The following is a 15,413-nucleotide window of genomic DNA, read 5'->3' as shown; positions in this document are numbered from 1 at the left end:
AAACCCGCTCTCCCAGTAAGTGTTAGCCGCTCAGTCGTGCCCGACTCTTTGCGACCCCATGGACTATAGCCCACCAGGCTCCTCTGCCCATGAGATTTTCCAGGCAAGGATACTGGAGTGGGTTGCTATTTCCTTCTCCAGGGGATCTTCCCAACCCAGGGATTGAACCCAGGTCTCCTGCACTGCAGGCAGATTCTTTACCAACTGAGCTACAATGGAAGCCCTAGAGGGCTCCTTCAACAGTAAAATAGGGATAACAGTATTATTGCGTTGAATTGTTTAGATTAATTCACATATAATAGTTAGAATAGTGCCAGGCCTTTAATGTGAACGGGTTGCTGTTAATATGTTTACCATTACTGCTGCTTTTTTCCCCTTCTCTCCTTTTTTTCTGCGGGTCATCGCCTTTTCAGTAGGGCCGGGCGTTTTTCAGAACACTTTGCACAGTCTCGGCTTTTTATCAGATCTAGGTCCTGGGTTATGAGAAACTGCGGAGTTATTATGGTAACTCTGCAATGGGCCAGGGATAAAATGCGCCCGCAGAATTTTTCCACACCCCCGTGGCACAGAATGGTGCCTTCCTCTGATAGATTCCATCCCCCCTACCCCCATGTCAGATGATAGTACAGTCCAAACTGCGGCTGGAAAAGGTAGTGCAAAAGTTGAGCGCGCCGAGGATTTTCTCTTCTCCCGGAAGCAATTGTTCTCTAGAGCCGGAAACAGTTGCTGTTTCAAGGGAGGTGGGACAGGGCGGGTCAGGGCGCAGCGGCTGACGGCGGGGGAGGAGCCGGGTCCGCTGCCGGGTGGAGGGGCCAGGCGAGTGTCCTCATCCTAGCGATTGGGGCTCGGGCCTGTAAGCCAGTTGGAGTCGCGTCGGCGAGGACGATTGGGCCGAGCGGAGGAAGACATGTTGCTCTTCGTGGAGGTGAGTGGACTTGGGAACCTCATCGTGCTCTGAGGAGAGCTGGAGTGTGGAGGCGCCGGCCGGTCCCAGCGCCATGTGACTTTCCAGGCCGTACACGGCGCGGAGCCGGCAGACAGGCTGACACAGCACCTGGGCCGTGCAGGCCCGCGGCTCCGCGCTGCGCGCTCGCCGCACTTCAGGAGGCTGTGAGGGGGGCGAGTGCCTTGGTTGGGGAGAACCGGAGGTGGAGAATCGAGGCTTGTCTGGTGCGGCGTGAGGATCGGAGGAAAGGGAAAGCGTCCCATATGGACCTCCTAAAGGAGGCGAGCTGGGGGTGGGGGGGCTGAGGGCGGAGTCTGGGGAGAGAAGGGTAATCAGGTGGGCGCGTTCCGGGTGAAGTGAGGCCTCGCGCGGGCCTCTGGGAGCAGGCGAGCAACATGTGGGGCCGCCGAGGGAGGAAGGTGAAATTCCGTCTAAGTGTTTGGAAAAGAAAGTTGAAAGCCTGTTTCTAGCAGCCCCCACCAAATTTTGTTTGGTCCCCATCCCTCGTCTCTGGAACGTTCTGTGGGTGGAAAGCGAGTTACTGTGAACGGAGGAGAAAGCCTGTAGGATTTGGAAGCCTTGAAAGGCACCGCTTTGACCTTTTGTAAAAGTTAACTCAGGCAGCGACTCCGTGATGAGGGACCGGTTTTATGAACGAATAAGAGCCTTTTACAGGAAAAATTCCAAGAACGAGCGAAACCTAGTTCGGGCAAAGCTTTTTTTTTTTTTTTCTTTTGTATTGTTATTTAACAATTTGTTGTTCAGTCGCAAAGTCGTGTCCGACTTTTTGCGACCCTGTGGACTGCAGCACTTTTATTACTTTAACCGGAACATCTGTTGTTGGCCTATTTTAGTTTTAAAGGTAGTGGATACCTGTTTTACATAAATACAAGGTTCGATTTCTCTTATTTCTTTCTCTTGTGTGCAATGAGCATCAGCTGACTGCCCGGCTAATGGTTTGAGTAGATTCCAGATCGTATTGTTCTTGCATTGTGAAAACGTCAAACCAGCAAAGCTGCAACTTCGCAACTTGGCATTTGTTAACTATGCCCATAAAAAGAATCTTTTCAATGAGAGAAGGAATTTACAGGTTGTATAATGGGTCGGGATCTAGGGCCAGTCTACGGCGGGTTTCTTTCAGACGAAGGGAGGAATCTTAGTCTATAATATTCCGACATAAATACGTGCTTCTACGGTTTTTTTTTTAAATCGACTGTGTAGCTGATAATTGGATTTTAAAGAGGCAGCTACCTTTTAGAATATTTCAACATTGATAATAAACATTCACTGGAACATTCCAAGTACATCATGAAGAGATTTTACGTTATTGAATCTGTTTTGTTTTTCTAATCCTCACTGATTTCCTTGGGCAGAATCAGATATGATTTTAAACAGCTCCAGTTTGTATTAGGAATGTTACGCCAAACAAATGCTGCGGGTTTTAAGTTGTATATGTTTTACCCGGCAAAAGACTGAAGTTTCAGTTATATCAAGATGAATTCCAAAACAAACTTTTGAGTTCAAAATTGATTGCTTTGGCTTTGTTAAAACGTGAACCTTAGTAATAGCTCCATTTATTGACAGCTTAAGCTGAACCTCTCTTATTTCTAAAACAACATTGCAGTGTTCTACAGATGAGAAAACTGAGGTGAGAGGTTAAATAACTTAGTAAACCTAAAATAGTGGAGCTGGGATTTAGATACAGGTCATTCTGATGCCAGATCATGACTCTCAGTGTTACGTATAACTCATATTTCCTTAATCATTTTCTTTGTAAATCAGTATTTGGCTTTTAGTTTTTTGTTGTTGTTTCGTTTTTTTTTGTTTTTACATATGAGTTTTCCTGAAAATTAACAATGGCACTAAATATTTGGGTCTAATTACATGGTATTAAAATCAGTAAAATATAACACACTGGCCTTTTGGCATTTTGTTAACTAATATTCAGTCCCTGTAACCTCATGATTTAGGAATTATTCTAAATGAGGGAACTAAAGCGCCGAAGTTTGATGTCCAAGGTCATTCAGGTGTAAATAATGTGAGGGCTAAAGTCTGAAGTCTGACTTCTAGAACACAAGTCAGTGATTCCAAAACTTATTTTTACGCTTACTTTCCAGTGACTGGAGGGTTCCTAATCTGGGTCCCTAAACACAGAACTTGGGTTGAGGGGAAAAAAATAATTTTATTTTCACTAGCTGCTAATTGAAATCTAGGATTGAAAAGAATTAAAAATTATTGACATTTCAAATGCATGCACTGAGAAATGTTTTCATTTCATATTACAATTTTTGCAGATATGAAATATTTACGTGTATTGCTCCTTGTTAAATGTGAGAAAGTCTTGTTTATTAGTGAAGAAGCACATTTATTACTAAAGTAGACATTTTAAAATATTTTGGTAACTATAATTTATTTTGTGGTTCTGCATATTTCATATACTTAAAAATATTCTGAGAAGAGATTAATAGGTTAATTGGACTACTGAAAAGGTCCAAGGAGATTAATAACCACTTGACTACAAACTATTGCTTTGAATAGGAGTTCTCTAATATAGGATTAATGAGTCCTCTGCAGTTGTGTTCAAAATCTTATTTGCGTGCATTTTTCTGGAGAGACCCCAGCTTAATTATTTTATAACTGCAATCAGTGGGATACAGGATATTAATGATAATACTATAATAATAGTGGTGTACACATAAATTGTGCTTACTGTGTGTTAGGCCTCTTAAGTCTTGCTGCATGTATACATTCATATACATCAACTCAAAACTACCTGTGAGGTAGGTAGCATTATTTTCTCCCTTTTGGAGATAAACCAAGTCACGGGAAATTAAAGAAACTTGCCCACGATCATGCAGCTAGTGAGTGTTATTGAAGCTGGAGTTAGAACTCTGGATTGGAGCATGTGCTGTGCTGTGCTGTGCTTAGTTGCTCAGTCGTGTCCAGCTCTTTGCGATGCTGTGAACTGTAGCCTGACAGGCTCCTCTGTCCATAGGGATTCTCCAGGCAAGAATACTGGAGTGGGTTGCCGTGGCCTCTTCAAATTGCAGTTTACTGCAGTAGAAATCTATAGGCAGACAAGGAATCCTATTTTAAATAACACTGAAGATGTAACTTTTTAAAAACTTGATCTTGCAGACAAAGGGCTATACAGACTTCAGTAGTTTATGTTTTTATCTCACCTCTGTTCTGAGGTAGACACATACAGCGTCTGTCTTTGGGTAGAGGTTAAAACTTTTTGGATAATATACCAAATTGTCAAACGTGCTCCAACATGCTGCTGCTGCTAAGTCGCTTCAGTCGTGTCCGACTCTGCGCGACCCCATAGATGGCAGCCCATCTGACTCCCCTGTCCCTGGGATTCTCCAGGCAAGAACACTAGAGTGGGTTGCCATTTCCTTCTCCAGTGCATGAAAGGGAAAAGTGAAAGTGAAGCCACTCAGTCGTGTCCGACTCTTAGCGACCCCATGGACTGTAGCCCACCAGGCTCCTCTGTCCATGGGATTTTTCCAGGCAAGAGTACTGGAATGGGGTGCCATTGCCTTCTCCGGTGCTCCAACATACTTGGTTACAAAAATTCTGAAAGTTTGAAACAGCAATGTGCAGTGTTCTTCTGGTGATTATTGAATTATTTAATTTTTGAGCACTGAGGAGACACTTTGCAGTTATTTTCATATTTTTATGGTTTGCTAACGTTTTATTCACTTTTCAGATCATTTCCCCCCTCCAATATTTCCAGCCAATTATGTCTGCTCTAGTTGTTTGGCAATGTTTTAATTGGATTTCTGTCTCTGTTTGAGTTTTTCCCAAAAAATGAATACTCAAAGATGTTTAATACTCTCACATAATTTTTAAAAAATAATTTTAATTATGGAAAGTACACATAAAATGTATCATCTTTAATATACAGTTCAGTAGTATTAAGTACTTACAAGTGTTTACACTGTTGTGCAACCACTACCACCATCCCTATCCAGAAGCTTCATCTTGCAAGACTGAAACTCTGTACACATTAAGCAGTAAATCCTTGTTCTCCCTTCCCCCAGATCTTACACAATTTTTAAAAGTATTTTATTTATTTCTGCGTCTTCATTGCTGTGCAGGCTTTCTGTAGTTGTGATGAGTGGGGGCTACTCTCTAGTTGCGGTGCATGGACTTGCATTGTGGTGTTTTCTCCTGTTGAGCATGGGCTGTAGCACTCAAGGCTCAGTAGTTGTGGCGCACCAGCTTAGTTGCTCCGCAGCACGTGGAATCTTCTGCACCAGGGATTGAGCCTGTGTCCCCTATATTGGCAGGCAGATTCTTAACCACTGGACCACCAGGGGATGTCCCTTTCACATTTTAAAAAATAACTTATCTGACTTGTAAATTTTTCTGCTTTTTTAGGTGATAACATTTTAAGTTTATTTATTTATTTATTTTTTCAGTAAATGGCCATGTCCATTGTTAATATTTTTTTTTTAATTTTTATTTTTACTTTATTACTTTACAATACTGTATTGGTTTTGCCATACATTGACATGAATCCACCATGGGTGTACATGCGATCCCAAACATGAACCCCCCCTCTCACCTCCCTCCCCACAACATCCCTCTGGGTCATCCCCATGCACCAGCCCCAAGCATGCTGTATCCTGCATCGGACATAGACTGGTGATTCGATTCTTACATGATAGTATACATGTTTCAATGCCATTCTCCCAAATCATCCCACTCTCTCCCTCTCCCTCTGAGTCCAAAAGTCCGTTATACACATCTGTGTCTATTTTGCTGTCTTGCATACGGGTCATCATTGCCATTTTTCTAAATTCCATATATATGTGTTAGTATACTGTATTGATGTTTTTCTTTCTGGCTTACTTCACTGTGTATAATCGGCTCCAGTTTTGTCCATCTTAGCCTTAGAATCTGAAATAAGTGACATATTTGCCTTAATAGTAAAAATTGCTATTAATTTTGTATTGCAGTAATTATGAATAGTTTTGTGTCTTTTACCCTCAGTGCAGTATTCAGTTTTTCCCCAATAGCTTAAATAGGTTTGTATTTATAAAAAGTTATTAGATATAACCTACTGAAAATGTTTTTTCAGAAATGACTGAAAAAAAGAAAATGTTTACACAAATTGTGAACTGATTGCCAGGAAGTAATAAGTAAATGGCTGAGAAGTTTTTGAACAATTTGATTTTGGAATATTTATTGGAAAATTCTGGATGCAGAAGTTTTAAATGGATAGATATTTTCAAAGAAATACTTTCAGATGTAATGGATTGAAAATGAAGTAGAAATTATTTTCTATTTTCATAGTGTGAAAAGTGGAATAACATGCTCAGAAGTGAATATAAAGATGTAGAAGTGCCTCGAGGTGCTTCAAATTACATGTGAAAAACTAGAAATGAGAAGTATTGGTATTCAACCATTTTCTATCCGGTTGGATTTGTTCAGGCTGTCTCCCTGCTCCATATTACTTTCCAGCTGATGGAAATGATCCTTAGTACTAGACATGAATGTTTCAAATCTATAATTTTGGTCTTTGCATGTGTGCGCATGTGCTCAATTGCACAGTTGTGTCTGACTCTTTGCGACCCCATGGACTGTAACCCGCTAGTTTCCTCTTGTCCATGGAATTCTTCAGGCAGGAATACTGGGGTGGGTTGCCGTTTCCTCCTCCAGAGGATCATTCTGACCCAGGGATCAAACCTGTGTCTCCTGCGTTGACAGGCAGATTCTTTATCACTGCATCATACCTAGGAGCTTAAAAAAAAAAAAAGATTTTGACCCTGTGGTTAGAGATGGGGTCTGCGACTGTATTGCAGAGGAGCAGAAAGTAGAGGAAAGGAGAAGCTAGTGGAGCTGTCATTGGAAAGTCTTAAGAAAGATTTTTTTAATTTCCACTTCGAGTATTCTTAAGTGAAATGAAAAATGACTCTAGCTCTGATAGTGCTTATAGCATTTTAATTTATCATTCCTATATTCTGCGTTTTGCTTAAGTTCTGTTTTCTTTAAAGTTCATTCTTGAGGGAGGTTTCCAGTTTCTGTTGTAAACTTTTTTTGCACTATGATTTTTTGTAAAGGTTTTGGTTTGGAATCCTGGGATCAAATGTTAGCTATGACCTGAGGCAAGTGACAGCTTCTTTTGAGCAGCTTCCTATCTGTAGTTTGAGAGTGATTCTTCTGCTATTTAGGTTGTGTTAATGGTGTTTATGTGATACAGTAAACCTTGTTTGCAATACAGTCTAGCTAAAGTCTTGACAGATGTTATCATTTGATCATCACAGCAAGTGTGTCATTATGTAAAATTGTCCAGGATATGGCCTTCCAAATGACTAAAATTTTTACTTTCCTATATTTGATATTTCTGGGAAATTTATTAAAACTGCATGATAGTAGTAGCACTGTTTATTGCAAAAACTGCTGTGTGATAGCACTGATTTAATGGAGTATTACTCAGCCATTAAAAAGAATACATTTGAATCAGTTCTAATGAGGTGGATGAAACTGGAGCCTATTATACAGAGTGAAGTAAGCCAGAAAGAAAAGCACCAATACAGTATACTAACACATATACATGGAATTTAGAAAGATGGTAACAATAACCCTGTATGCGAGACAGCAAAAGAGACACAGATGTAAAGAACAGTCTTTTGGACTCCGGGAGAGGGCGAGGGTGGGATGGTTTGGGAGAATGGCATTGAAACATGTATATTATCATATATGAAATGTATCGCCAGTCCAGGTTCGATGCATGATACAGGGTGCTCGGGGCTGGTGCACTGGGATGACCCAGAGGGATGGGATGGGGAGGGAGGTGGGAGGAGGGTTCAGGATGGAGAACACATGTACATCTGTGGCGGATTCATGTCAGTGTATGGCAAGACCACTACAATATTGTAAAGTAATTAGCCTCCAATTAAAATAAATGTTTTTATATTAAAAAAAAGAGAGAGACATATATCTTTGAGTTCTACCTAATCCTAGGCTTGTTACTAATTTGCTCTGATTCTTGGTAAGGCAAAGCAGTTAATTACCTTAAAGTTTTTATACTTTGGTTATACTATTAATTGGGCAAAGAAAACTTTAAAAATGAGGATGAAGACTGCAGTCTGCTAAAATACAGACTTATTTATGTGCAATATTTAAAGAAATACAATTGATACAGTGCACATAGACACTTTATATTTGCTCTTTTGGAAAAAGAATTTTTTTTTTCCAGTGTATATATAGTGTGTTAGTCTCTCAGTCGCGTCCAACTCTCTGTGACCCCGTGGACTGCAGCCCACCAGGCTCCTCTGTCCATGGAATTCTCCAGGCAAGAATACTGGAATGGGTTGCCATTCCCTTCTCCAGGGGATCTTCCTGACCCAGGGATTGAACTCAGGTCTCCTGCACTGCAGGCAGATTATTTACTATCTGAGCCACCAGGGAAACCCTTCTAATGTGTAAGTGTAAGTAAATGTAAGGAAAGGAAATTTGAATATCACATACTCATGCTTCCTGTCTTGTCTATTGCCTTGTCAAGACATTTGAACCAATTTTTGGTTTAGAAAATCTCTCTCTCTATATTGATGACTGGCTCTAAATTAAAGACAGAGGAATACTTTAGATGAATATTACTAGGAATATGGTATGAGCATAGGCAGAGAGCCAAGGATGTGGAATTAAGTTTTGTTTGGTTTATATATTATTGAGGAGAGAGAAGAGTATTTTCTGTGTCAGGATGGAAAAGTCAGAAGTAATCCAGGGTTTATATAGTGTAGAGTTGGGCAGTATTTTCATACCACTGGATACTACAAACTACAAAAGAAGTAAAATTGGCCATACCTCCCGTTTTGACCTGACCAGTCATTGTGTACACCTGTTTTCTGGAACAGCTGTCCCATTTTATTCTCAAAAATGTCCTGGTTTGTATGATAATTTTTTTCAGAAGAGATTAGAGGCTCACTGTGTGCTTGTTGGCAAGTTTTTTCCCCATATCATTAAAAAGGCAAGATAGTGTACTAAGTTGATATCAAAGTATTTGTTGTTGAAGGCATTGAGAATTACAGTTGAGCTAGCTAAGGGAAATAGGGTTATTCTATTTTTTTGAGTTTGAGGAAGGAAAAAAATAGGAGGGCAGTGGCTGAGTAATAATGATAAGATACAGTTATATGAAAGATTGCATGAAAGAATGGTTAAGAACATGGACTCTGGGGCCAGGCTGCCTGCTCAGGTTAGACACCTTTCTAGTGGACCTTGTTCCGGCTGTTTAACACATGTTTCTCAGTTTTCTTATCTGTAAATTCAGGATAATGTTAAAGTATGAGATAATATTGTACTTTTTATATATCTCAAAGAGTTAAGAGGATTGACAGTCAATGTAAAGCACTTAGTGTCTGGTACACAATAAATATATGTGAGTTTTCTTTCACATTATGAAAGATAAGTCTCATTTCAGTTTCCATAACAAATGGTTTACTGACTTGACTGTACACACTAGAAATTAAAAGTTATCTTTTTTCATAAAGGATTATTTTGATATTTGAGTTTTGAGGGTTTTTTGAGCTCATTTGTATAATTAGCTGTTGGCTTTTTGTACACACTAGAAATTAAAAGTTATCCTTTTTCATAAAGGATTATTTTGATATTTGAGTTTTGAGGTTTTTTTTAGCTCATTTGTATAATTAGCTGTTGGCTTTTTAAGATGACCAATTTGAAGTAAAATGACTTGGTATTTTGTTGTGGTTCAGTTGCTCAGTTATGTCTGACTCTTTGCAAACCCATGGACTGCAGCATGCCAGGCTTCCCTGTCCTTCGCCATCTCCTGGAGCTTGCTCAAACGCATGTCCATTGAGTCGGTGATGCCATCCAATCATCTCGTCTTCTGTCATCTCTCCCTTCTCCTGCCTTCGGTCTTGCCCAGCATCAGGGTCTTTTCTAGTGAGTCAGCTCTTCACATCAGGTAGCCAAAGTATTGGAGTTTCAGCTTCAGCATCAGTCCTTCCAATGAATATTCAGGACTGATTTCCTTTAGGATTGACCGGTTTGATCTCCTTGCAGTCCAAGGGACTCTCAAGAGTCTTCTCTAGCATCACAGTTCAAAAGCATCAGTTCTTTGGCACTCAGCCTTCTTTATAGTCCAACTCTCACATCCATACATGACTACTGGAAAAACCATAACTTTGACTAGAGGGACCTTTGTTGGCAAAGTAATGTGTCTGCTTTATTTAATATGCTGTCTAGGTTGGTCATAGCTTTTCTTCCAAGGAATAAGAAACGTCTTTTAATTTCATTGCTGCAGTCACCATCTGCAGTGATTTTGGAGTCCAAGAAAATAGTCTGTCACTGTTTCCATTGTTGCCCCATCTATTTGCCATGAAGTGATGGGACCAGATGCCATGATCTTCATTTTTTGAATGTTGAGTTTTAAGCCAGCTTTTTCATTCTCCTCTTTCACTTTCATCAAGAGGCTGTTTGGTTCCTCTTTGCTTTCTGCCATAAGAGTAGTGTCATCTGCCTGTCTGAGGTTATTGGTGTTTCTCCTAGCAGTCTTGATTCCAGCTTGTGCTTAATCCAGTCCAGCATTTCTCATGATGTACTCTGCATGTAAGTTATATAAGCAGAGTGACAGTGTACAGTCTTGACGTACTCCTTTCCCAATTTGGAACCAGTCCATTATTCCATGTCTGGGTCTAACTGTTGCTTCGTGACCTGCATACAGGTTTCTCAGGAGGCAGGTAAGGTGGTCTAGTATTCCCATCTCTTGAAGAATTTTCCACAGTTTATGTGATCCACACAATCAAAGGCTTTAGTAGAATCATCGAAGCAGAAGTAGATGTTTTTCTGGAATTCTCTTGCTTTTTCTATGAACCAGAGGATGTTGGCAATTTGATCTTTGGTTTCTCTGCCTTTCATAAATCCAGCTTGAACATCTGGAAGTTTTTGGTTTACATACTGTTGAAGCCTTGCTTGGAGAATTTTGAGCATTACTTTGCTAGCATGTGAGATGAGTGCAATTGTGTGGTAGTTTGAACATTCTTTGGCATTGCCTTCTTTATTTTGATGACTATTTAAATGCTAAATACTTATCAATTGGGTTCCTAATCTTTAACAATAAAGTGGTACATTAATCTCAGTAGAACTTTCTGTAAGTAGTCTGTTTGATTATATATTAAGAGCAATCCATGACTCCAAAAATTAAGCTGGTAATCTATGACAGCCTCTTTTTTTTTTTTTTTTAAAGCAATCATCATCTGTCATCTGACTGAAGTAGTTAGAATTTAGGGAACTTACCTTTTCCTCTGATAGTGGAGGACCAGCAGTTATCGCTTTATTGATGAGTAAACTTAAGGTTTTTTTCTGGGTGTGGAATAAGTGAATCCTTATTTTTGACAACTTGGCATATGACTTAGGGTGGTCCAGTTCCCTTGCTGGAAAGTGTGTGAGCCTCAGCAAACTTCTTTACCCAGGACTTGTTAGAATACAAACTCTCTGCCCTATCTCTGAACTGCTGAATCAGAATCTTCCTTTTTCTCAAGATCCCTAGATGATTCTTATATAAGCACTACAGTTTAAGAAACTGGCATATAGCATATAAATTTTATTGTTGATCTCCTGTTCAGGGTGCTAGAGAAGAGTAAACCGTAGGTGAGGTCACTGCCATTGTGGAGCTTGCAGACGAAATAGCTCAACTTAGGATAAGTGCTTTGTTATAAGGGGTAAATTTTATTGCACAGACTACCATTTTTCTTTTTTTTCTAGCTGGAAGTTAGTTGTACCATGGCCCTAAGATAGAAATCACTGCAGAGCTCAATTGACTTCTGCCCTGAGTACTCTAGTTCTTATCTGGTAGTTCTTTTTCTGTATCCATTTCTTCTGTATTGTTACCCACTCTTAACTTGCCTTTGGGCCAGGGTCTGTTTGGCTTGGTAAGGAGATATGCAATATTCCTTAAATAGTGTAACTGTTTGTCTTAAAGTTTTCCCTGAGGCACTATAGTATAGTGGCTAAGAGCTGCTGCAGTGTAGTGGCACTCTCCTGACAGCCTAGGTTCAAATTCTGGCTCTGTCTTTATTAGCTATATAACGCTGGGTATATTACAGTTAGGTAAAGTTTTTCTGTATCTGAAAAATGTAGATGATAAAATTTAATGTAGTTGTTATGAAGATGAATTCAGTGTCTCATAAATGGTAACTATCCTTCCTTGTGAGAAGGGTGAAAATTTCCCAGTTTTCATTTTTATTTTTTATAAAATGCCCTAAACTTACTCTAATAGGACTTTGAAGTTTCATGCTGGATGAAATGACAGGTGTTTGTTTTGTGTTTTTTTCTTTTTTCGGTCACCTGTGCAGCTTGTAGGATCTTAGTTCCCCGATTAGCGATTGAACCCATCCGCCTAGCTGTGGAAGCACAGACTTGAAACTGCTGGAATTCTCTCTCTCTTTTTAAATGTACTTGTAGTTTTGTGGTCCTCTTAATACTGAAGATGTAAAAATTAAACCTAGGTGATTGATCTGCCATGAGGCAAATAAGTTTAATCATTCTATTTACTTTATTTCTGTTTTTCAGCATTTGTAGGGTTAAGTGGCATGGGATTTCTGTTTCTGATAGTAAATAGGTAAGTAAAACAAATCTATGTTTTGACCAAACATATGTGGTCAAATCTGTGTATGACCACAGAGATGGTTTTGCCATATTTATGGTGATTTTTTCCTAACTCTTGGTTCTGTTACCTTAAAACTGCTCTCTTCTGACCGGAGGGTATGGTTTTGCCAAGAAATTGATGTTTTCCTTTTTCCTTTCATTTGTATCTTTCCCTAGATAGGAACTAGCGTGAAATAGGTCAGTGATGGAGACTGCTTTTGGCTTACTCAGTAATGACGTGTATTGCTTAGAAATAGAGGTGTTGATCTGTTAGTTTTACAAACTGACAATTTGAATATTTTTGTGGTGGTTTGTGAGTATGTGTGTGCTTATGTGCTACATATGTGTATGTTGGCAGATAGTTTCAGCATGCACTTAGATAATTTACCTCCTTTAATAGATGTTTTATATAACCATGTAGCCTCATGGGCTTATTTCTAGTTCTGTGGGAGAGATAAGGATTTTTATGGAGTTCTTTGTTAAACCTTAGTCAAAAGATGAGTCAAAGGTGGTTATCTAGAATTTAAATGGAAAAATAAGTCTTTGTTCTTGTTAAATGGACTTGTCAGATTCATTATTGTGTCATTTTAAAGATTATTTGTTATAGAAAGACATATCTACTTGTTCTTTTGATGGACATTGTCAGTTTCCAAATTTTCTTTATGTTGAGTAATTCTATAAAGAACGTTCTTGTGTGTCAAGCTCTTAGACTAACATTTACTGTGGTAGCTCATATGTTTTAAAAGTTTTTGACATCAGTATTGACAGATTGCTTTACATAGGTGTTGCGGATTTTTTTTTTTTAAACTGTGCTGCGTGGCATGCAGGATCCCCAACCAGGGATCAAACCTGCGCCCCTGCAGTGGAAGCACACAGGCCTAACCAGTGGACCACCAGGGAATTCCCTGAAATTCACATATTGTGATTGATTATTCCCACTTGTTTTAGTACATCTTCTGTGTTTGGCAGATCTTTTATTAGTTTTCAGTTAATAGTAACCTTCCAGACCTTTTCTGTTTTTACATACTAATATGCTTATCTGTACAATGATTTTATGTGTTTGTTAATATAAATTTAAAAATGCTTATTGTTTTGCAAGTTGAATTTTTTCATGGAACAATATGCCTTGAAGCACTTTTCACATTGGTGTGTGTAGACCTGCCATTTTTTTTTTTCTTATAGTATTCTGTGTTATGAAATATATTGCATTTTATTTAACCGTTTGTCTAGAGATGGACATTTAGGTGGTTTTCAGTCTTTCACTAATGGGATCAGTGTTGCAATATACATTCTTGTATATGTCTTCTTGTATACATTAATGGCTTTTCAAGTGTACTGTTAAACTAGGCTGGTGAAAAATATAAATATGCCCAGGTGTACTGCTGTCTATATGCCATAGGCCTCACACTTTGGTTATTCTTGGCACCATTAGCAAGGGAGACATCAGATTTATGGGTAATATATTGCTGAAAGGCATCTAGTTAATTATTTTGAGTGATTATTAAATGCTTAATGAACTAATACATCTCATCAGTAAGTAGAAGATAAGTTTTTAAAATCATAGTTCTCCAATATTGTGTATTTATGTATAAATAAGTATATGTGGGACAATATATTAATATCTTGTATGTTAAATATTAGTCTTAATCTCTGTCATATTTGGGGTCTCCCAGTTCTTGAATAGCTTTCTATATTTGCAGAAATGCCTGCATAATGAGTTAGGCCTCTCCAGTGAACGTACTAGTCAAAACTCAAATTCCAGGATTCCCTTATACCTAGATGGATGCAGGCATGTTAGTAAGAGCTGCTAGTTAGACCACACCTACAGGTGTCTTCTACTTGAAAATATATATAGTGTAGGGAAATGAGGTTTCTATTCTTAACTTCCATTTTGTAGTCAGGAGTGGCAGTAGAGGTGGTCAGCTTTAAGTAGAGTTAATAGTTGCAAGGTTGAGTTTCTGGTGGAGAAGTAACATTGATATTGGTAATAATAAAAGTTGTAATGGATTTGACTTTTGGCATTTACCACTTGATGGTGGCATGGATAGTGATTTCCTTATCAAGCCACTTCAGCAACATTATTTTGAGTGAGATTACCTTTGCATCTAATTTTTCAGCCTTTCCAGTGACAGGGACACTACCTTTTATTTACTTCGCTGTCTAATTTATCCAGGGTGGATTCTGAATACTAATAAGCATGCACTGTTCGGATTCTGCATAGGGGTAAATGTAAAGATGACTTGCTTTCTAAAATTGCTACCTAAAGAAAAATAAAAATAAAATTCCTACCTAGAGGTGTATTTTGTTGTTTGTTTGTTTGTTTGTTTTTTTGCCACACCATTCAACTGGTGAGACTAGGAGTTGAACCTGTGCTCCTTGCAGGGGAAGCACAGAGTTCCAACTACTGGGCTACCAGGGAATTAGAGATTTTGTTTCTTTGTTTTGGCCCTGCTACAAGGCATGTGGGATCTTAGTTCCTGAGCCAGAGATTGAACCTATACTACCTGCTGTGGAAGAAGTGTTCAGTCTTAACTGTCAGGAAGGTTTCATGGAATTGTTTTGAATATAGTTTTTGTTTACTTGTTTGCTCATCTGTTTATGGCTGTGCTGGACCTTTGTTGCTGCGCGGGCTTTCCTCTAGCTGCGGGGCGCTTGCTTCTCCTTGCGGTACTCCTCTTGTTGCAGAGCACAGACTCTAGGGCGCTCGGCCCTCAGGAGCTGCGGCACACGGGCTCGGTCGTTGTGCCTCTTGAAATCTAGAGCACAGGCTCAGTAGTTGTGGCACATAGGCTTAGTTGCTCTGCGACACGTGGGATCTTCCCAGATCAGGGATCGAACCAGTGTCTCCTGC

At 39.3% G+C, this 15,413-nt stretch overlaps 1 protein-coding gene across 1 annotated transcript in view; it reads left to right on the top strand.

The window, feature by feature from the left end:
• The first annotated feature begins 786 nt into the window (after nucleotides 1-786).
• Nucleotides 787-15,413, top strand: part of LARP4 (La ribonucleoprotein 4) — a 66,095-nt gene continuing 51,468 nt past the window's right edge. Inside the window, exon 1 of the mRNA XM_052639769.1 lies at nucleotides 787-925. Coding sequence (XP_052495729.1) covers nucleotides 908-925 — 18 coding nt within the window. The 5' untranslated portion in view covers nucleotides 787-907. The remainder of the gene's footprint in view (nucleotides 926-15,413) is intronic.

This window comes from Budorcas taxicolor, chromosome 5 (genome assembly GCF_023091745.1).
Source record: "Budorcas taxicolor isolate Tak-1 chromosome 5, Takin1.1, whole genome shotgun sequence".
NCBI lineage: Eukaryota > Metazoa > Chordata > Mammalia > Artiodactyla > Bovidae > Budorcas > Budorcas taxicolor.
Note: the sequence above shows the minus strand (reverse complement) of the source record. Positions and strands in the feature narration are given on the sequence as shown.